This window comes from Heterodontus francisci, chromosome 5, assembly GCF_036365525.1.
Source record: "Heterodontus francisci isolate sHetFra1 chromosome 5, sHetFra1.hap1, whole genome shotgun sequence".
Taxonomy (NCBI): domain Eukaryota; kingdom Metazoa; phylum Chordata; class Chondrichthyes; order Heterodontiformes; family Heterodontidae; genus Heterodontus; species Heterodontus francisci.
In genome coordinates this window covers 6949280-6971646 of record NC_090375.1, presented here as the reverse complement: position 1 = coordinate 6971646, position 22367 = coordinate 6949280, and the positions used below count along the sequence as shown (strand labels likewise).

The 22367-nt window shown below is 52.2% G+C and overlaps 1 protein-coding gene across 1 annotated transcript in view; it reads right to left on the bottom strand.

Annotated features, from left to right (window-relative positions):
* The window catches only part of cdk5 (cyclin dependent kinase 5), a 106886-nt gene that overhangs the window by 58841 nt on the left and 25678 nt on the right, over positions 1-22367 (bottom strand). The window contains exons 2-5 of the mRNA XM_068031062.1: positions 13277-13365; positions 8161-8228; positions 7318-7378; positions 6522-6578 (exon numbers count right to left, since the gene is read on the bottom strand). Coding sequence (XP_067887163.1) covers positions 6522-6578; positions 7318-7378; positions 8161-8228; positions 13277-13365 — 275 coding nt within the window. The remainder of the gene's footprint in view (positions 1-6521; positions 6579-7317; positions 7379-8160; positions 8229-13276; positions 13366-22367) is intronic.

The window sequence follows — 22367 nt, the reverse complement described above, 5'->3', positions numbered from 1 at the left end:
TCAGAACTGGCAGATATAAGAAATGTAAAAGATTTTAAGCAAGCAAAGCGGTATTGGGGCAAGAGGTAACAAAAGAGGTGTTGATAGGACAAAGTCACAGAATAGCTGACCAGAAGGTCATAGAGCAAAGGCAAACAATATGTTAATGGCGTGCTGAAAGATAAAGCATTAGTACGGATAATGGACTGAAAACTGAACAGCCACAAGCACAAACGTGAAAAAAACGAAGTGATTCTTGACAACGCAGCAGGCCGCTGATGTAATCCGACTGCGCCAACCTGCGCACATGCGCAAACGGGCTCCTGCTCTCTGCGCATGCGCTGCGTTCCGCATTGCCAGGACCGGCTGGCACATGCGCAGATGACGTCATCGTATAATGGGGGAGAAAGAGCAAGCGGGGGGAGGGAGGGTAAGAGAGCAAGTGGGGTGGGGGGGGGGAAGAGAGCAAGTGGGGTGGGGGGGGGTAAGAGAGCAAGCTGGGAGGGGGGGGGGGGGAAGAGAGCAAGTGGGGTGAGGGAGGGTAAGAGAGCAAGTGGGGTGGGGGGTGGGGAAGAGAGCAAGTGGGGTGGGGGAGGGTAAGAGAGCAAGTGGGGTGGGGGGGGGGGAAGAGAGCAAGTGGGGTGGGGGAGGGTAAGAGAGCAAGTGGGGTGGGGGGGGGGGAAGAGAGCAAGTGGGGTGGGGGGGGTAGAGAGCAAGTGGGGTGGGGGGGGGTAGAGAGCAAGTGGGGTGGGGGGGTAGAGAGCAAGTGGGGTGGGGGGGGGGAAGAGAGCAAGTGGGGTGGGGGGGGGAAGAGAGCAAGTGGGGTGGGGGGGGGGGGAAGAGAGCAAGTGGGGTGGGGGAGGGTAAGAGAGCAAGTGGGGTGGGGGGGGGGAAGAGAGCAAGTGGGGTGGGGGAGGGTAAGAGAGCAAGTGGGGTGGGGGGGGGGAAGAGAGCAAGTGGGGTGGGGGGGGGTAGAGAGCAAGTGGGGTGGGGGGGGGGAAGAGAGCAAGTGGGGTGGGGGAGGGTAAGAGAGCAAGTGGGGTGGGGGGGGGGAAGAGAGCAAGTGGGGTGGGGGGGGGGGGGGAAGAGAGCAAGTGGGGTGGGGGAGGGTAAGAGAGCAAGTGGGGTGGGGGAGGGTAAGAGAGCAAGCTGGGAGGGGGGGAAAGAGAGCAAGCGGGGTGGGGGGGGTAGAGAGCAAGTGGGGTGAGGGAGGGTAAGAGAGCAAGCTGGGAGGGGGGGAAAGAGAGCAAGCGGGGTGGGGGGGGTAGAGAGCAAGTGGGGTGGGGGGGGGGAAGAGAGCAAGTGGGGTGAGGGAGGGTAAGAGAGCAAGCGGGGTGGGTGGGGGGGAAGCAGGGAGAGAGCGGGGTGGGTGGGGAAGCAGGGATAGAGCGGGGTGGGGGGGGAGCAGGGAGAGAGCGGGGTGGGGGGGGGGAAGCAGGGAGAGAGCAGGGTGGGGGGGGAAAGCAGGGAGAGAGCGGGGTGGGGGGGGAAGCAGGGATAGAGCGGGGGGGGGGGGGGAGCAGGGAGAGAGCGGGGGGGGGGAAGCAGGGAGAGAGCAGGGTGGGGGGGGAAGCAGGGAGAGAGCAGGGTGGGGGGGGAAGCAGGGAGAGAGCGGGGTGGGTGGGGGGGAAGCAGGGAGGGGGAAGCAGGGAGAGAGCAGGGTGGGGGGGGAAGCAGGGAGAGAGCGGGGTGAGTGGGAAAGCAGGGAGAGAGCGGGGTGGGGGGCGAAGCAGGGAGGGAGCGGGGTGGGAGGGGGCGAAGCAGGGAGAGGGCGGGGGGGGGAAGCAGGGAGAGAGCAGGGTGGGGGGGGTGGAAAGCAGGGAGAGAGCAGGGTGGGGGGGGAAGCAGGGAGAGAGCAGGGTGGGGGGGGAAGCAGGGAGAGAGCGGGGTGAGTGGGAAAGCAGGGAGAGAGCGGGGTGGGGGGGAAGCAGGGAGGGAGCGGGGTGGGTGGGGGGGAAGCAGGGAGGGAGCGGGGTGGGTGGGGGGGAAGCAGGGAGAGAGCGGGGGGGGAAGCAGGGAGAGAGCAGGGTGGGGGGGAAGCAGGGAGGGAGCGGGGTGGGTGGGGGGGAAGCAGGGAGAGGGCGGGGGGGGGGGAAGCAGGGAGAGGGCGGGGTGGGGGGGAAGCAGGGAGGGAGCGGGGTGGGTGGGAAGCAGGGAGGGAGCGGGGTGGGTGGGGGGGAAGCAGGGAGGGAGCGGGGTGGGTGGGGGGGAAGCAGGGAGAGAGCGGGGGGGGGAAGCAGGGAGAGAGCGGGGTGGGGGGGAAGCAGGGAGGGAGCGGGGTGGGTGGGGGGGAAGCAGGGAGAGGGCGGGGGGGGGAAGCAGGGAGAGAGCAGGGTGGGGGGGGGTGGAAAGCAGGGATAGAGTGGGGTGGAGGGGGGGAAGCAGGGAGAGAGCGGGGGGGGGAAGCAGGGAGAGAGCAGGGTGGGGGGGGGGTGGAAAGCAGGGATAGAGTGGGGTGGAGGGGGGGAAGCAGGGAGAGAGCGGGGGGGGGGGAGAAGCAGGGAGAGAGCAGGGTGGGGGGGGTGGAAAGCAGGGATAGAGTGGGGTGGAGGGGGGGAAGCAGGGAGAGAGCGGGGGGGGGGAAGCAGGGAGAGAGCAGGGTAGGGGGGGGGGTGGAAAGCAGGGATAGAGTGGGGTGGAGGGGGGGAGCAGGGAGAGAGCGGGGTGGGGGGGGGTGGAAAGCAGGGATAGAGTGGGGTGGAGGGGGGGAGCAGGGAGAGAGCGGGGTGGGGGGGGGTGGAAAGCAGGGATAGAGTGGGGTGGAGGGGGGAAGCATGAGCCCCATTATTTATTATATTTCTGAATTTTTGTGTGTATATTTTTTATTTAATACCTTTTAAATTTTATTTTATTATTTTAACCATGTGCTAGTCTTAAACTTATTTTTCATGGTTTTGCTTCTGGACAGAGCTGTTCATTATTCTGCCATTAGTACTCTCACTGGATTCAGCACTCCGTTTGACTTTTGCTCCATGACATCTCTGTCATTTAATCTCTCCTGCCCTCCATCCTATCATACACCTTCCCTTTTGTTCTTATTCTCCCCCGCCCCCTTTCGCTTGCTCAAAGACTGTTACATTTCTAACTTTTGTCAGTTCTGATGAAAGGTCACAGACCTGAAATGTTAACTGTTTTTCTCTCTCCACAGATGCTGCCAGACCTGCTGAGTACTTCCGTCACTTTCTGTTCTCATTCCATGTTGTACCTGCCCTGCGAGTGTTTGATGGAACAGTATAGAGGGAGCCTTACTCAGTATCTAACACCAGAGATGAGGGATCAAGCCTGGGTACACATAGCAAACCAAGGGGTAAAGTCAAGGCAGGAGAGCAGAAGTTATATGGGAAATGAAGGTCAGAGAATGGCAGGAAGGGACAGAGTGAAAAAACTTAATAACACACAAATAGTCAAGACTTGATGTTACAAAGATAACAAAAAGACAAAACTAAAGGCTCTGTATCTGAATGCACGTAGCATTCATAACAAAGTAGACGAACTGATAAAGCACATTGAAGTAAATAAATATGATCTGACAGCCATTACGGAGACATGGCTGCAGGATGATAAGGATTGGGTGCTGAATATTGACGGGTATGTGACATTCGAGAAGAACAGGAAGCTAAGTAAAGGCGGAGGGGAAGCACTGTTAATCAAGGATGGCATTGGTACATTAGTTAGAGATGACCTTGGTTCAGGAGATGAGGATGTAGAATTGGTTTGGGTGGAGATGAGGAATAGTTTCGGAAGAAGTCACTAGTGGGAGTGGTCCACAGGCCCCCTAACAGTAACCATAATGTTGGACAAAGTATACAAGAAGAAATATTGAGTGTTTGTGACAAAGGGACGGAAGTAATCATGGGTAATTTTAATCTACATATAAACTGGAAAAATCAGACTGGTAATAGTAGTCTGGATAGGAGTTCATAGAATGCTTTCGAGATAGTTTCTTAGAGCAGCACGTTCTGAAACCAACCAGAGAACAGGTTATATTAGACTTGGTATTGTGTAATGTGACAAGATTAATTAATGACCTCAGAGTAAAGGCCTCTCAGTAGCAATGACCACAATATGATTGAATTTTACATCCAGTTTGAAAGAGAGAAGAGTGAGTCTAGGACTAGTATTTTAAACTAAAATAAAGGCAACTATGTGGGCATGAAAGCTGAGCTAGCTGAAGTGAACTGGGTTACTAGGCTAGGAGATAGATCAATAGAGAAGCAGTGGCAGACATTCAAGGGGATATTTCAGAATGCTCAGGATAAATATATTCCTACTACAAAGAAAAATTCTAAAGGGAGGACCCACCATCCGTGGTTAACTAAAGAAGTTAAAGAAAGCACCAAACTTAAGGAAAAGGCATATAACTGCGCAAAGATGAGTGGCAGGTCAGATGATTGGTCAGAATGTAAAGAACAGCAGAGAATGACTAAAAGGTCAATCAGGCAAAAGAAATTAGAGTACGAGAGGAAGCTAGCTAGAAATGTAAAAATGATTGCAAGAGTTTCTATAGGTATTTAAAAAGGAAGAGTGAGTAAAGTGAGTGCTGATCCTCTAGAGAGTGAGAATGGGGAGTTAATAGTAGATAATAAGGAAATGGCAGATGAAATGAAAAAATATTTTGCTTCTGTCTTCACTATAGAGGATACAAAAAACATTCCATTAACAGCTGTAAATCAGGAGGTGGAAGGAAGAGAGGAATTTGGTGAAAGTACAATCACCAGGGAAGCAGTACTGAGCAAACTGATGGATCTGTAAATGGCAGATATAACCCCTCTATTCAAGAAATGAGGGAGAGGCAGAAAACAGGTAACTGCAGGCCAGTTAGCTTGCCATCTGTCGTGGGGAAGGTGTTAGAATCGATCATTAAGGAGGTTATAGCTGGGCACTTAGAAAAACTCAAGGCTTTGTGAAAGGGAAATCATGTTTAACCAATTTATTGGAGTTCTTTGAAGGAGTAACATATGCAGTGGATATAGGGGAGCCCGTTGATGTACTGTACTTGGATTTTCAAAAGGCATCTGACAAGGTGCCACATATAAGGTTATTGCGCAAAGTAGCAGCTCATGGTGTCGTAGGTAACATATTAACATGGATAAAAGATTGGTTGGCAGGCAGAAAACATAGAGTATGCATAAATGGGTCCTTTTCTGATTGGCAGGATGTGACAAGTGGAGTCCCGCAGAGGTCTGTGCTGGGGCCTCAACTTTTTACAATTTATATCAATGACTTAGACGAGGGGAGCGATGGCATGGTAGCTAAATTTGCAGATGACACAAAGATAGGTAGGAAAATATGTTGTGAAGAGGACATAAGGAGGTTGCAGACAGATATAGATAGGTTGAGTGAGTGGGCAAAAATCTGGCAGATGGAGTATAATGTGGGAAAATGTGAAATTGTTCACTTTGGCAGGAAGAATAAAAAAGCAGAGTTTTACTTAAAAGGAGAACAACTGCAGAACTCCGAAGTGCAGAGGGATCTGGGTGTTCTATTGCATGAGTCACAAAAAGTTAGTATGCAGGTACAGCAATAAAGAAGGCTAATGGACTGTTATGCTTTATTACAAGAGGAATTGAATACAAAAGTAGGGATGTTATGCTTCAGTTATACAGGGCATTGGTGAGACCACATCTGGAGTACTGTGTACAGCACTGCTCTCCTTATTTAAGGAAGGACATAAATGCATTTGAGGCAGTACAGAGGTGGTTTATTAGACCAATACCTGGAATGGGTGGGCTGTCTTACAAGGAAAGACTGGACAGGCAAGGCTTGTATCCGCTGGAATTTAGAAGAGTAAGAGGTGACCTGATTGAAACATATAAGATCCTGAGGGGTTTTGACAGAATGGATGTGGAAAGGATGTTTCCCCTTGTGGGAGAATCTCGAACCAGGGGTTACTGTTTAAAAATAAGGGGTCGCCCATTTAAGACAGAGATGAGGAGAAACGTTTTCTCTCAGAGGGTCGTGAGTCTTTGGAATTCTCTTCATCAAAAGGCAGTGGAAGCAGAGTCTTTGAAAATTTTTAAGGCAGAGGTAGATAAATTCTTGATAAGCAAGGAGGTAAAAGGTTATCGGGGGTAGGTGGAAATGTGGAGTAATCAGTTCAGCCGTAAACTTATTGAATGGCAGAGCAGGCTTGAGGGGCCGAGTGGCCTACTTCTACTCCGAATTCGTATGTTCCTATGCTGTACCTTCCCTGGGAGTGTTTGATGGGATGGTGTAGACAGAGCTTTACTCGGAATCGAAGGACGTGCTATACCTGCCCTGGGAGTGTTTGATGGGGTCAGTGTAGAGGGAGCTTTATTCTGTACCTAACCCGTACTGCACTTGCCCTGGGAGTGTTTGATGGGGACAGTGCAGAGGAAAGTTTACTCGCTATCTAACCCATGCTGTACCTGTCCTGTGGGAGTGTTTGATGGACAGTGTAGAGGGAGCTTTATTCTGCATCTAAGCACGTGCTGTACCTGCCCTGGGAGTTTGATGGGGACAGTATATCAGTATCTAGGACACATAGAGATCCCATCAGACAGAAGGGGAACTGCACTTACCTTCACAATCTCCGGATCCAGATCTCCGTTACAGCTGTCAAAATATTTCTTCAAATCCTGAAATAAAAACCAAGAGGTCAAACTGTAAAAGGTCCAGGTACAGATAGGAAACCCACCAGCGAGACTCCAGCCGGTGACTCACTCCTAGATATCTATTATTCTACATATAAAGCTCCAAACCTCTCAATTAGATTCTAGCCTCTAACTCACTCCCGAGTATCTGTTATTTTATATTTAAACCTCCAAACCCCTTGATTTGATTCGAGTCTGTAACTCACTCCCAAGTATGTTATTCTATATATAAAACCCTGAACCCCTCGATTAGATCTCAACCTGTAACTCACTCTCGGATATGTTATTCTCTATATACCCCAAACCCGTCAATTAAATTCCAGCCTGTAACTCACTCCCGAGCATCCGTTATTCTATATATAAACCCCCAAATCACCAGATTAGATCCCAGCCTATAACTCCCAGGTATCTGTTATTCTTTATATAAGCACCCCGAACCCCTCGATTAAATCCCAACCTGTAACTCACTCCCTGGTATCTGCTGTTCTATATATAAACTCCTGAACAGCTCAATTAGATTCCAGCCTGTGATTCACTCCTGGCTATCCATTATTCTATATATAAACCCACCAAACCCGCAATTAGACTCCAGCCTGGAACTCACTCCTGGGTATCCATTATTCTAAATATAAAACCTTCCAAACCCCTGCATTAGGCCCTAGCCTGAAACTCACTCTGTTACTCTCTGTCGGAGATGGAGGCTGGTGCAGGGATCTGTAGTTACCTGGTCACAATACTCAAAGACAAGCGTCAGCTTCTTATCACTGTGCAGAACATCGTGCAGCCTTTGAAGGGAAAAGAAAATTCAGATCAGATCCCAAAAATCTCTGGCAGAGGAATTACTGTTTCAGTCCTGAAAGGGAGGGTTGTTCTGGGCCTCACTCCTAGGCCCAGCTTTTACAATTAATACAACTGGATCAGCACGAATGATAAGAGTCAATATCAGGTAGTGATGCCTCACTTCCCACTGAACCCTGTCCCAAGCTCCTCGAAGTCTCCCCAGCCCTTCCCCCACTGCCCACGAACCCGCGACTGCTAGCCTGAACTCCCCAAAGCCCGCCCCAGTCTCTCTGAACCCTGCCCAGGTCCCAGTGACGCGTGAACACTAACCTCACTGGCTTCTGAACCTTAAACAAAAACAGAAAATGCTGGAAATACTCAGCAGGTCAGGCAGCATCTGTGGAGAGAGGAACAGGGTTAATATTCACACAGACCTGAAATGTTAACTGTTATTCTCTCCACAGATGCTGCCTGACCTGATTATTTCCAGTATTTTCTGTTTTTGTTTCAGATTTCCAGCATCTACAGTATTTTGTTTTTGACCTCTGAACCTTGCCTACTACAACCCTGAACCCAACTCTGACTCCACAGTCCCTCGAACCCTGCCCCCTGAACCCAGAGACCCCCACGGGGATCAATGATCCCCTCGTGTGATTGAGTTCAGCACTGTACCAAAACATGAAGGATCCTCTGACGCTTGATCCTTTGTACAGTCCCAGGTCACCGAACCACACTCACTGTAACAGAAAGTGGATCAAGCAAATGCTGCAACAGACAACACTCTTACCTCACAATATTTTTATGTTTCAGCTCTTTCAAAAGGCAGATTTCTCGCAGGGCTGAGCTGGGGACACCCTGAGAGAAACAGAACAAAAACAGCATTAAACACAGTGACTACAAGCTGTAATACCAGAGAGTACAGTTGAACACAGTAACACCAGAGAATAAAGTCACACACAATATGGGTAGGTGGTGGTGTACTGGTATTGTCACTGGACTAATAACCCAGAGACCCAGGGTATTGCTCTGGGGACATGGGTTCAAATCCCACCACAGCAGAAAGTGGAATTTGAATTCAATTAATAAATCTGAAATTAAAAGCTAGTCTAATGATGGCCCTGAAACCATTGTTGATTGTTGTAAAAACCCATCTGGTTCACTAATGTCCTTTAGGGAAGGAAATCTGCTGTCCTTACCTGGTCTGGCCTACATGTGACTCCAGACCCACAGCAAAGTGGTTGACTCCTACATGCCCTCTGAAATGGCCTAGCTCAAGGGCAATTAGGGATGGACAATAAATGCTGGCCTTGCCAGCGACGCCCACATCCCATGAATGAATAAAAAAAAACAATAACACCACAGAATAAAGTCACATACAGTAACAGCAGGAAGCACGGTCAGACACGGTAACAGCAGGAAGCACGGTCGCACACGGTAACAGCAGGGGGAACGGTCAGACACGGGAACAGCAGGGAGCACGGTCAGACACGGGAACAGCAGGGAGCACGGTCGCACACACTAACTGCACAGTATGGTCGCACACACTAATGGCAGAGCACGGTCGCACACACTAACGGCACAGTACAGTCGCACACACTAACTGCACAGCACGGTCGCACACACTAACTGCACAGTACGGTCGCACACACTAACTGCACAGCACGGTCGCACACACTAACTGCACAGCACGGTCGCACACACTAACTGCACAGCACGGTCGCACACACTAACTGCACAGCACGGTCGCACACACTAACTGCACAGCACGGTCGCACACACTAACTGCACAGCACGGTCGCACACACTAACTGCACAGCACGGTCGCACACACTAACTGCACAGCACGGTCGCACACACTAACTGCACAGCACGGTCGCACACACTAACTGCACAGCACGGTCGCACACACTAACTGCACAGCACGGTCGCACACGCTAACTGCACAGTACGGTCGCACACGCTAACTGCACAGTACAGTCGCACACATTAACCGCACAGCACGGTCGCACACACTAACTGCACAGTACGGTCGCACACACTAACTGCACAGCACGGTCGCACACACTAACTGCACAGTACGGTCGCACACACTAACTGCACAGCACGGTCGCACACACTAACTGCACAGTACGGTCGCACACACTAACTGCACAGTACGGTCGCACACACTAACTGCACAGCACGGTCGCACACACTAACTGCACAGTACGGTCGCACACGCTAACTGCACCGTATGGTCGCACACACTAATGGCAGAGCACGGTCGCACACACCAACGGCACAGCAGGGTCGCACACACTAACTGCACAGTACGGTCGCACACGCTAACTGCACCGTATGGTCGCACACACTAACTGCACAGTACGGTCGCACACGCTAACTGCACCGTATGGTCGCACACACTAATGGCACAGCAGGGTCGCACACACTAACTGCACAGCACGGTCGCACACACTAACTGCACAGCACGGTCGCACACACTAACTGCACAGTACGGTCGCACACACAGCAACACAGAGGGTATAGTCGAACACAGTAACATCAGAGTGTACATTTGCACACATTAACACCAGAGATAGTCATACATCGCACCAGAGGATGGTCACATACAGTAACACCAGAGGGAACAGTCATACACAGTACCACCAGAGGGTGCAGTCACATACAGCGTCAGAGGGTACAGTTGTACACAGTAACACCAGAGGTAAATGGGCCACATTCCATGTGTTAGTGCAATGCTAAGAGCGGCAGCACAGTGGTTAGCACCACAGCCTCACAGCTCCAGCGACCCGGGTTCAGTTCTGGGTACTGCCTGTGTGGAGTTTGCAAGTTCTCCCTGTGACTGCATGGGTTTTCGCCGGGTGCTCCCGTTTCCTCCCACAGCCAAAGACTTGCAGGTTGATAGGTAAATTGGCCATTGTAAATTGCCCCTAGTATAGGTAGGAGAATGGTGGGGATGTGGTAAGGGAATATGGAGTGATAGAACATAGAACATTACAGCGCAGTATAGGCCCTTCAGCCCTCGATGTTGCGCCGACCTGTGAAACCATCTGACCGACACTATTCCATTTTCATCCATATGTCTATCCAATGACCACTTAAATGCCCTTAAAGTTGGTGAGTCTACTACTGTTGCAGGCAGGGCGTTCCACGCCCCTACTACTCTCTGTGTAAAGAAACTACCTCTGACATCTGTCCTATATCTATCACCCCTCAACTTAAAGCTATGTCCCCTCGTGTTTGCCATCACCATCCGAGGAAAAAGGCTCTCACTATCCACCCTATCTAACCCTCTGATTATCTTATATGTCTCCATTAAGTCACCTCTTCTCCTCCTTCTCTCTAACGAAAACAACCTCAAGTCTCTCAGCCTTTCCTCATAAGACCTTCCCTCCATACCAGGCAACATCCTAGTAAATCTCCTCTGCACCTTTTCCAAAGCTTCCACATCCTTCCTATAATGCGGTGACCAGAACTGCACGCAATACTCCAGGTGCGGCCGCACCAGAGTTTTGTACAGCTGCAGCATGACCTCGTGGCTCCGAAACTCGATCCCCCTACTAATAAAAGCTAACACACCATATGCCTTCTTAACAGCTCTATTAACTTGGGTGGCAACTTTCAGGGATTTATGTACCTGGACACCAAGATCTCTCTGCCCATCTACACTACCAAGAATCTTCCCATTAGCCCAGTATTCTGCAATCCTGTTACTCCTTCCAAAGTGAATCACCTCACACTTTTCCGCATTAAACTCCATTTGCCATCTCTCAGCCCAGCTCTGCAGCCTATCTATGTCCCTCTGTAACCTACAACATCCTTCGGCACTATCCACAACTCCACCGACCTTAGTGTCATCCGCAAATTTACTAACCCACCCTTCTACACCCTCTTCCAGGTCATTTATAAAAATGACAAACAGCAGTGGCCCCAAAACAGATCCTTGCGGTACACCACTAGAAACTATACTCCAGGATGAACATTTACCATCAACCACCACCCTCTGTCTTCTTTCAGCTAGCCAATTTCTGATCCAAAGCACTAATTCACCTTCAATCCCATACTTCTGTATTTTCGGCAATAGCCTACCGTGGGGAACTTTATCAAACACCTTACTGAAATCCATATAGACCACATCCACGGCTTTACCCTCATCCACCTGTTTGGTCACCTTGTCAAAAAACTCAATAAGGTTTGTGAGGCACGACCTACCCTTCACAAAACCGTGCTGACTATCTCTAATGAACTTATTCTTTTCAAGATGATTATAAATCCTATCTCTTATAACCTTTTCCAACATTTTACCCACAACCGAAGTAAGGCTCACAGGTCTATAATTACCAGGGCTGTCTCTACTCCCCTTCTTGAACAAGGGGACAACATTTGCTATCCTCCAGTCTTCCGGCACTATTCCTGTCGACAATGACGACATAAAAATCAAGGACAAAGACTCTGCAATCTCCTCCCTGGCTTCCCAGAGAATCCTAGGATAAATCCCATCTGGCCCAGGGGACTTATCTATTTTCACACTTTCCAAAATTGCTAACACCTCCTCCTTGTGAACCTCAATCCCATCTAGCCTAGTAGTCTGTATCTCAGTATTCTCCTCGACAACATTTTCTTTCTCCACTGTAAATACTGACGAAAAATATTCATTTAACACTTCCCTTATCTCCTCCGATTCCACACACAACTTCCCACTACTATCCTTGATTGGCCCTAACCTATCTCTAGTCATTCTTTTATTCCTGATATACCTATAGAAAGCCTTAGAGTTTTCTTTGATCCTATCCGCCAATGACTTCTCGTGTCCTCTCCTTGCTCTTCTTATCTCTCCCTTTAGATCTTTCCTGGCTAGCTTGTAACTCTCAAGCGCCCTAACTGAGCCTTCACGTCTCATCCTAACATAAGCCTTCTTCTTCCTCTTGACAAGCTCTTCAACTTCTTTCGTAAACCACGGCTCCCTCGCTCGACAACTTCCTCCCTGCCTCACAGGTACATACTTATCAAGGACACGCAGTAGCTGCTCCTTGAATAAGCTCCACATTTCGAGGTAAACCTAACCGAATTGTGATCACTATCACCAAAGTGCTCACCAACTTCTAAATCTAACACCTGGCCGGGTTCATTACCCAGTACCAAATCCAATGTGGCATCGCCCCTGGTTGGCCTGTCTACATACTGTGTCAGAAAACCCTCCTGCACACACTGGACAAAAACAGACCCATCTAAAGTACTCGAACTATAGTATTTCCAGTCAATATTTGGAAAGTTAAAGTCCCCCATAACCACTACCCTGTTACTCTCGCTCCTGTCAAGAATCATCTTTGCTATCCTTTCCTCTACATCTCTGGAACTATTCGGAGGTCTATAGAAAACTCCCAACAGGGTGACCTCTCCTCTCCTATTTCTAACCTCGGCCCACACTACCTCAGTAGACGAGTCCTCAAAAGTCCTTTCTGCCACTGTAATACTTTCCTTGATTAACAATGCCACACCCCCCCCTCTTTTACCCTCTTCTCTGTTCTTAGTGAAACATCTAAATCCCGGAACCCGCAACATCCATTCCTGTCCCTGCTCTACCCATGTCTCTGAAATGGCCACAACATCGAGATCCCAGGTACCAACCCATGCTGCAAGCTCACCCACCTTATTCCGGATGCTCCTGGCGTTGAAGTAGACACATTTTAAACCAAGCTCTTGCTTGCCAGTGCCCTCTTGTGTCCTTATAACCTTATCTCTGCCCTCACTACTCTCAACATCCTGCACACTGGAACTACAATTAATGTAGTATTAGTATAAATGGGTGGTTGTTGGTCAACACAGACCCAGTGGGCCGAAGGGCCTGTTTCAGTGCTGTATCTCTAAATAAAAAATAAAAATAAAATAAATAGAATACTTACCTCATCATCATCATCCAGACGAACCCTCTTCAATGCTACAATTTCATGGGTTTCTCTGTTCTTTGCCTTAAATACCGTGCCGTAGGTCCCTATGAGGATAGTACACAGAGATGTTTTTATCTCATGGAACTGACTGGTTTTAAACACTTCTTGTTTTTCCAGTCAGTTACCGGGTGAGAGACACCAAGATAGAGAGGGGTAGACACCAACAGAGAGAGAGGGAAGCCAATTGAGATAGAAAGAGATAGAGACACCAACAGAGAGGGAGAGACCAACAGAAAGGGAGAGAGACCAAGAGAGGGGGGGGAGCCAATTGAGATAGAGAGAGAGAGGGGGAGTCATCAACAGAAAGAGGGGAGGGGGGGGGGGGGGAGACCAACAGAGAGAGAGAGAGACCAACAGAAAGAGGGGGGGGAGAGACCAACAGAAAGAGGGGGGGGAGAGACCAACAGAGAGAGAGGGGGAGAGACCAACAAAGGGGGAGAGATCAACAGAGAGAGCGAGACCAACAGAACGAGAGGGGGAGACACCAACAGAGAGGGGGAGAGACCAACAGAGAGAGGGGGAGAGACCAACAGAGAGAGGGGGAGAGACCAACAGAGAGAGGGGGAGAGACCAACAGAGAGATGGGGAGAGACCAACGGATAGAGAGGGGGGAAGACACCAAAAGAGGGGGGAGACACCAAAAGAAAGAGTGGGGAGACACAAACAAAGACAGGGAGGGGGAGAGACCAACAGAGACAGGGAGGGGGAGAGACCAACAGAGACAGAGGGGGAGACACCAACAGAGAGAGAGATGAGGAGACACCAACAGAGAGAGAGAGATGGGGAGACACCAACAGAGAGAGAGAGACACACAACAATAGAGAGAGGGGAGAGAAGAGAGAGGGGAGAGAAGAGAGACAACAGAGAGGGGAGACGAAAGAGAGGGAGGGGGAGACGCCATCAGAGAGGGAGGGGGAGACGCCATCAGAGAGGGAGGGGGAGACGCCATCAGAGAGGGAGGGGGAGACGCCATCAGAGAGGGAGAGGGAGAGACGCCATCAGAGAGAGAGGGAGAGACGCCAACAGAGAGAGAGGGAGAGACGCCAACAGAGAGAGAGGGAGAGACGCCAACAGAGAGAGAGGGAGAGACGCCAACAGAGAGAGAGAGGAAGACACCAACACAGAGAGAGAGGAAGACACCAATACAGAGAGAGAGGAAGCCACCAGCACAGAGAGGGAGAGATGCCAACACAGAGAGAGGGAGAGATGCCAACACAGAGAGAGAGGAAGACACCAACACAGAGAGGGAGAGATGCCAACAGAGAAAGAGGGGGAGGCGCCAACAGAGAGGGGGGGGGTGACGCCGACAGAGAGGGAGGGGGAGACGCCATCAGAGAGAGAGAGGGAGAGACGCCATCAGAGAGAGAGAGGAAGACGCCAACAGAGAGAGAGGGAGAGACGCCAACAGAGAGGGAGAGACGCCAACAGAGAGAGAGGGAGAGACGCTAACAGAGAGAGAGAGGAAGACACCAACAGAGAGAGAGGAAGACACCAACACAGAGAGAGAGGAAGACGCCAACACAGAGAGGGAGAGAGGCCAACACAGAGAGGGAGAGAGGCCAACACAGAGAGGAAGACGCCAACACAGAGAGAGAGGAAGACACCAACACAGAGAGGGAGAGATGCCGACAGAGAGGGGGGGAGGCGCCGACAGAGAGGGGGAGTGACGCCGACAGAGAGGGGGGGTGACGCCGACAGAGAGGGGGGGTGACGCCGACAGAGAGGGGGGGTGACGCCGACAGAGAGGGGGGGTGACGCCGACAGAGAGGGGGGGGTGACGCCGACAGATGGGGGGTGACTCCGACAGAGAGTGGGGGGTGACTCCGACAGAGAGTGGGGGGTGACGCCGACAGAGAGGGCGGGGTGACGCCGACAGAGAGGGGGGGGGCTGACGCCGACAGAGGGGGGGGGTGACGCCGACAGAGAGGGGGGGTGACGCCGACAGAGAGGGGGGGTGACGCCGACAGAGAGGGGGGGGGTGAGGCCGACAGAGAGGGGGGGGGGGGGTGACGCCGACAGAGAGGGGGGGGGTGACGCCGACAGAGAGGGGGGGGGGTGACGCCGACAGAGAGGGGGGGGGGTGACGCCGACAGAGAGGGGGGGGGGGGTGACGCCGACAGAGAGGGGGGGGGGGGGTGACGCCGACAGAGGGGGGGGGGGGGGGGGGGGTGACGCCGACAGAGAGGGGGGGGGGGGTGACGCCGACAGAGAGGGGGGGGGGGGTGACGCCGACAGAGAGGGGGGGGGGGTGACGCCGACAAAGAGGGGGAGGGGGTGACGCCGACAGAGAGGGGGGGGGGGGTGACGCCGACAGAGAGGGGGGGGGGGGGTGACGCCGACAGAGAGGGGGAGGGGGTGACGCCGACAGAGAGGGGGGGGGGGTGACGCCGACAAAGAGGGGGAGGGGGGTGACGCCGACAGAGAGAGGGAGGGGGTGACGCCGACAGAGAGAGGGAGGGGGTGACGCCGACAGAGAGAGGGAGGGGGTGACGCCGACAGAGAGAGGGAGGGGGTGACGCCGACAGAGAGAGGGAGGGGGTGACGCCGACAGAGAGAGGGAGGGGGTGACGCCGACAGAGAGAGGGAGGGGGTGACGCCAACAGAAAGAGGGAGGGGGTGACGCCAACAGAGAGGGGGAGGGGGTGACGCCAACAGAGGGAGGGGGTGACGCCAACAGAGAGAGGGAGGTGGTGACGCCAACAGGGAGAGGGAGGGGGTGACGCCATCAGAGAGGGAGGGGGAGACGCCAACAGGGAGAGGGAGGGGGTGACCCATCTGAGAGGGAGGGGGAGACGCCATCAGAGAGGGAGGGGGAGACGCCATCAGAGAGAGATAGGGAGAGACGCCATCAGAGAGAGAGAGAGGAAGACACCAACACAGTAAGAGGGATAGACGCCGACAGAGAGAGAGAGACGCCGACAGAGAGAGAGGGTGACGCCGACAGAGGGGGGGGGGGGGGTGATGCCGACAGAGAGGGGGGGGGGTGACGCCGACAGAGAGGGGGGAGGGGGTGACGCCGACAGAGAGAGGGAGGGGGTGACGCCGACAGAGACAGGGAGGGGGTGACGCCGACAGAGAGGGAGGGGGTGACGCCAACAGAGAGAGGGAGGGGGTGACGCCAACAGAGAGAGGGAGGGGGTGACGCCAACAGAGGGTGGGGGTGACGCCAACAGAGAGAGGGAGGGGGTGACGCCAACAGAGAGAGGGAGGGGGTGACGCCAACAGAGATGGGGAGGGGGTGATGCCAACAGAGGGAGGGGGTGACGCCAACAGAGGGAGGGGGTGATGCCAACAGAGGGAGGGGGTGACGCCAACAGAGAGAGGGAGGTGGTGACGCCAACAGAGAGAGGGAGGTGGTGACGCCAACAGAGAGAGGGAGGGGGTGACGCCAACAGGGAGAGGGAGGGGGTGACGCCATCAGAGAGGGAGGGGGAGACGCCATCAGAGAGGGAGGGGGAGACGCCATCAGAGAGGGAGGGGGAGACGCCATCAGAGAGGGAGGGGGAGACGCCATCAGAGAGGGAGGGGGAGAGACGCCATCAGAGAGAGAGAGAGGAAGACACCAACACAGTAAGAGGGAGAGATGCCGACAGAGAGAGAGGGTGACGCCGATAGAGAGGGGGGGTGGCCGACAGAGAGGGGGGGGTGACGGCGACAGAGAGGGGGGGGTGACGCCGACAGAGAGGGGGGGTGACGCCGACAGAGAGGGGGGGTGACGCCGACAGAGAGGGGGGGTGATGCCGACAGAGGGGGGGGGGGGGGGGTGACGCCGACAGAGAGGGGGATGATGCAGACAGAGAGGGGGGGGGTGACGCCCACAGAGAGGGTGGGTGACGCCGACAGTGAGGGGGGGTGACGCCGACAGAGAGGGGTGGTGACGCCGACAGAGAGGGGGGGTGACGCCGACAGAGGTGGGGGGGGGGGTGACGCCGACAGAGAGTGGGAGGGGGTGACGCCAACAGAGAGAGGGAGGTGGTGACGCCAACAGAGAGAGGGAGGTGGTGACGCCAACAGAGAGAGGGAGGGGGTGACACCAACAGGGAGAGGGAGGGGGTGACGCCAACAGAGAGAGGGAGGGGTTGACGCCAACAGAGAGAGGGAGGGGGTGACGCCAACAGAGGGAGGGAGGGGGTGACGCCAAGACAGAGGGAGGGGGTGACGCCAACAGAGGGAGGGAGGGGGTGACGCCAACAGAGAGAGGGAGGGGGTGACGCCAACAGAGAGAGGGAGGGGGTGACGCCATCAGAGAGGGAGGGGGAGACGCCATCAGAGAGGGAGGGGGAGATGCCATCAGAGAGGGAGGGGGAGACGCCATCAGAGAAAGAGAGGGAGAGACGCCATCAGAGAGAGAGAGGAAGACGCCAACACAGTGAGAGGGAGAGACGCCAACAGAGAGAGAGGGAGAGACGCCATCAGAGAGGGAGGGGGAGACGCCATCAGAGAGGGAGGGGGAGATGCCATCAGAGAGGGAGGGGGAGACGCCATCAGAGAAAGAGAGGGAGAGACGCCAACAGAGAGAGAGAGGAAGACACCAACAGAGAGAGAGAGGAAGACACCAACAGAGAGAGAGAGGAAGACACCAACACAGAGAGGGAGAGATGCCAACACAGAGAGAGAGGAAGACACCAACACAGAGAGGGGGGGTGACCCCGACAGAGAGGGGGGGTGACGCCGACAGAGAGGGGGGGGTGACGCCGACAGAGAGGGGGGGTGACGCCGACAGAGAGGGGGGGTGACGCCGACAGACAGGAGGGGTGACGCCGACAGAGAGGGGGGGGTGACGCCGACAGAGAGGGGGGGGTGACGCCGACAGAGAGGGGGGGGGTGACGCCGACAGAGAGGGGGGGGGTGACGCCGACAGAGAGGGGGGGGGTGACGCCGACAGAGAGGGGGGGTGACGCCGACAGAGAGGGGGGGTGACGCCGACAGAGAGGGGGGGGTGACGCCGACAGAGAGAGGGAGGGGGTGACGTCAACAGAGAGAGGGAGGGGGTGACGTCAACAGAGAGAGGGAGGTGGTGACGCCAACAGAGAGAGGGAGGTGGTGACGCCAACAGAGAGAGGTAGGGGGTGACGCCAACAGGGAGAGGGAGTGGGTGACGCCAACAGAGAGAGGGAGGGGGTGACGCCAACAGAGGGAGGGGGTGATGCCAACAGAGGGAGGGGGTGACGCCAACAGAGGGAGGGGGTGAAGCCAACAGAGGGTGGGGGTGACGCCAACAGAGAGAGGGAGGGGGTGACGCCAACAGAGAGAGGGAGGGGGTGACGCCAACAGAGAGAGGGAGGGGGTGACGCCAACAGGGAGAGGGAGGGGGTGACACCAACAGAGAGAGGGAGGGGGTGACGCCAACAGAGAGAGGGAGGGGGCGGCGCCAACAGAGAGGGGGGGGTGGCGCCAACAGAGGGAGGGGGTGACGCCAACAGAGGGAGGGGGGGAGATACCAACAGAGAACTGGGGCAGGTGGAGACACCAACAGAGAGAGAGGGGATTGACACCCACTTGGTTTGACTTGGTATTGTGTAATGTGACAGAATTAATGACCTCAGAGTAAAGGCACCTCTGGGTAGCAGTGACCACAAAATGATTAAATTTTACATCCAGTTTAAAAGGGAGACGAGTGAGTCTAAGACTAGTATTTTAAACTTAAATAAGTGTAACTATGTGGGCATGTAAGCTGAGCTAGCTGAAGTGAACTGGGTTACTCAGCTAGGAGATAGATCAATAGAGAAGCAGTGGCAGACAATCAAGGGATATTTCAGAATACTCAGAATATATTCCTACTCTAAAGAAAAGTTCTAAAGGGAGGACCCACCATCCGTGGTTAACTAATGAAGTTAAGGGAAGCATCAAACTTAAGGAAAAAGCATATAACTGCGCAAAGATGAGTGGCAGGTCAGATGATTGGTCAGAATGTAAAGAGCAGCAGAGAATGACTAAAAGGTCAATCAGGCAAAAGAAATTAGAATATGAGAGGAAGCTAGCTAGAAATGTAAAAACAGATAGCAAGAGTTTCTAAAGGCATTTAAAAAGGAAAGGAATAAGTAAAGTGAGTGTTGGTCCTCTAGAGAGTGAGAATGGGGAATTAATAGATAATACAGAAATGGCAGATAAAATGAACAAATATTTTGCTTCTGTCTTCACTATAGATGATACAAAAAACATTCCAGTAATAGTGTAAATCAGGAGGTGGAAGGAAGAGAGGAACTTGATGATATTACAATCACCAGGGAAGCAGTACTGAGAAACTGATGGAGCTGCGGACTGACAAGTCCCCGGGTCCTGATGGATTTCATCCTAGGGTCTGAAAAGTGGTGGTTAATGAGGTAGTAGATGCATTGGTGTTAATTTTTCAAAATTGCCTGGATTCTGGAAAGGTTCATCAGACTGGAAAGTAGCAAATATAACCCTCTATTCAAGGGGGGGGGGGGGAGAGGGAGAGACAGAAAACAGGTATGTATAGGCAGCTTGATTTGTATTTCCAGAAGGCATTTGACAAGGTGTCACATAAAATGTTATTGTGCAGGATAAGAGCTCGTGGTGTCGGGGGTAACATATTAGCATGGACAAAAGATTGGCTGGCTGGCAGAAAACAGAGAGTGTGCATAAATGGGTCCTTTTCTGATTGGCAGGATGTGACGAGTGGAGTCCCGCAGGGGTCTGTGCTGGGGCCTCAACCTTTTTCAATTTATATCAATGACTTAGATGAGGGGAGCGATGGCCTGGAGGCTAAATTTGCAGATGACACAAAGATAGGTAGGAAAGTATGTTGTGATGAGGACATAAGGAGGTTGCAGACAGATATAGATAGGTTGCGTGAGTGGGCAAAAATCTGGCAGATGGAGTATAATGTGGGAAAATGTGAAGTTGTTCACTTTGGCAGCAAGAATAAAAAAGCAGAGTATTACTTAAACGGAGAATGACTACAGATTTCTGAGGTGCAGAGGGATTTAGGTGTTCTGGTGCATGAGTCACAGAATGTTAGTATACAGGTATAGCAAATCATAAAGAAGGCTAATGGAATGCTATCCTTTTTTAAGAGAGGAATTAAAATAAAATTAAGGATGATATGCTTCAGTTATACAGGGCATTGGTGAGACCACATCTCCAATACTGTGTGCAGTTTTGGTCTCATTTAAGGAAGGATGTAAATGCTTTGGAGGCAGTTCAGGGAAAGTTTACTAGATTGATACCTGGAATAAGCAGGTTGTTTGATGAGGAAAGGTTGGACAGACTGGGCTTGTTTTCACTGGAGTTTAGAAGATTTGATTAAAGTTCATAAGATCCTGAACGGTCTTGACAAGGTGGGTGTGGTTTCCTCTCCTGGGGGAGTTCAGAACTAGGGGTCACCCTTTTAGGAGAGAGATGAGGAGAAATTATTTCTTTGAGGGTTGTGCGACTTTGAAATTCTCTGCCTCAGAAGGTGGTGAAGGCGGGGTCATTGAATATTTTTAAGGCAGGGGTAGATAGATTCTTGTTCAGCAAGGAAATCAAAGATTATCGGGGGAGATGGGAGTGTGGAATTCGAGACACAAACAGCCATGATCTTATTGAATGGCGGAGCAGGCTCGAGGGGCCGAATGGACTACTTCTGCTCCTAATTCGTATGTTTGTAGGAACAAAGAAAATAGGAGCAGGAGTAGGCCATTTGGCCCTTCGAGCCTGCTCCGCCATTCATTATGATCATGGCTGATCATCCAACTCAGTAACCTGTTCCCGCTTTCGCCCATACCCTTCGATCCCCTTAGACTCAAGAGCTATATCTAACTCCTTCTTGAAAACATACAATGTTTTGGCCTCAACTGCTTTCTGTGGTAGCGAATTCCACAGGCTCACCACTCTCTGGGTGAAGAAATTTCTCCTCATCTCAGTTCTGAAAGGTTTACCCCGTATCCTTAGACTATGACCCCTGGTTCTGGACTCCCCCACCATCGGGAACATCCTTCCTGCATCTACCCTGTCAAGTCCTGTTAGAATTTTATAGGTTTCTATGAGATTCCCCTTCACTCTTCAGTACTCCAGCGAATATAATCCTAACCAACTCAATCTCTCCCCCTACGTCAGTCCCGCCATCCCAGGAATCAGTCTGGCAAACCTTCGCTGCACTCCCTCTATAGCAAGAACATCCTTCCTCAGATAGGAGACCAAAACTGCACACAATATTCCAGGTGTGGCCTCACCAAGGCCCTGGATAATTGCAGCAAGACATCCCTGCTTCTGTACTCAAATCCTCTCACTATGAAGGCCAACATACCATTTGTAGAGAGGGAGAGACACCAACAAAAGGAGAGAGGAAGGCATCAACAGAGAGAGAGAGAGGAAGGCACCAATAGAGAAAGAGGGGAGAAACACCTACAGAGTGAGGGGACAGACACCAACAGAGAGAGAGGGGGAGATGCCATCAGACAAAGACATAACAGTATTGACAGCAAAGTTGAAGCTCACGGAATAAGAGGCACAGTGGCAGCAAGGAGATGAAGTTGGCCTACAGTAAACAGAGTAGTGGTGAATAGTTGTTAATCGGACGGGAGGAAGGTATATAGTGGGGTTCCCCAGGGGTCAGTGTTAGGACCCCCACTTTTCTTGATGTATATTAATGACCTAGACTTGGGTGTGCAGGGCACAATTTCAAAATTTGCAAATGACACAAAACTTGGAAGTATTGTGAACTGTGAGGAGGATAGTGATAGACTTCAAGACATAGACAGGTTGGTGGAATGGATGGCAGAAGAAAGTTCATGCAGAGAAGTGTGAAATGACAAATTTTGGTAGGAAGAACAAGGAGAGGAAATATATATAAATAGGTACAATAATAAAGTGGGTGCTGGAACACAGGGATCGGGGCGGGTATATGTGCACATATCAATGAAGGTGGCAGGGCAGGTTGAGAAAGCGGTTATTAAGCCATCGGGATCCTGATCTTCATAAATAGGGGCATCGAGACCAAAAGCAAGGAAGTTGTGGAGAACCTCTATAAAATACTGGTTCGGCTCAACTGGAGTATTAGTCCAACTCGGGGCACCACACTTTAGGAAGGATGTGAAGGCGT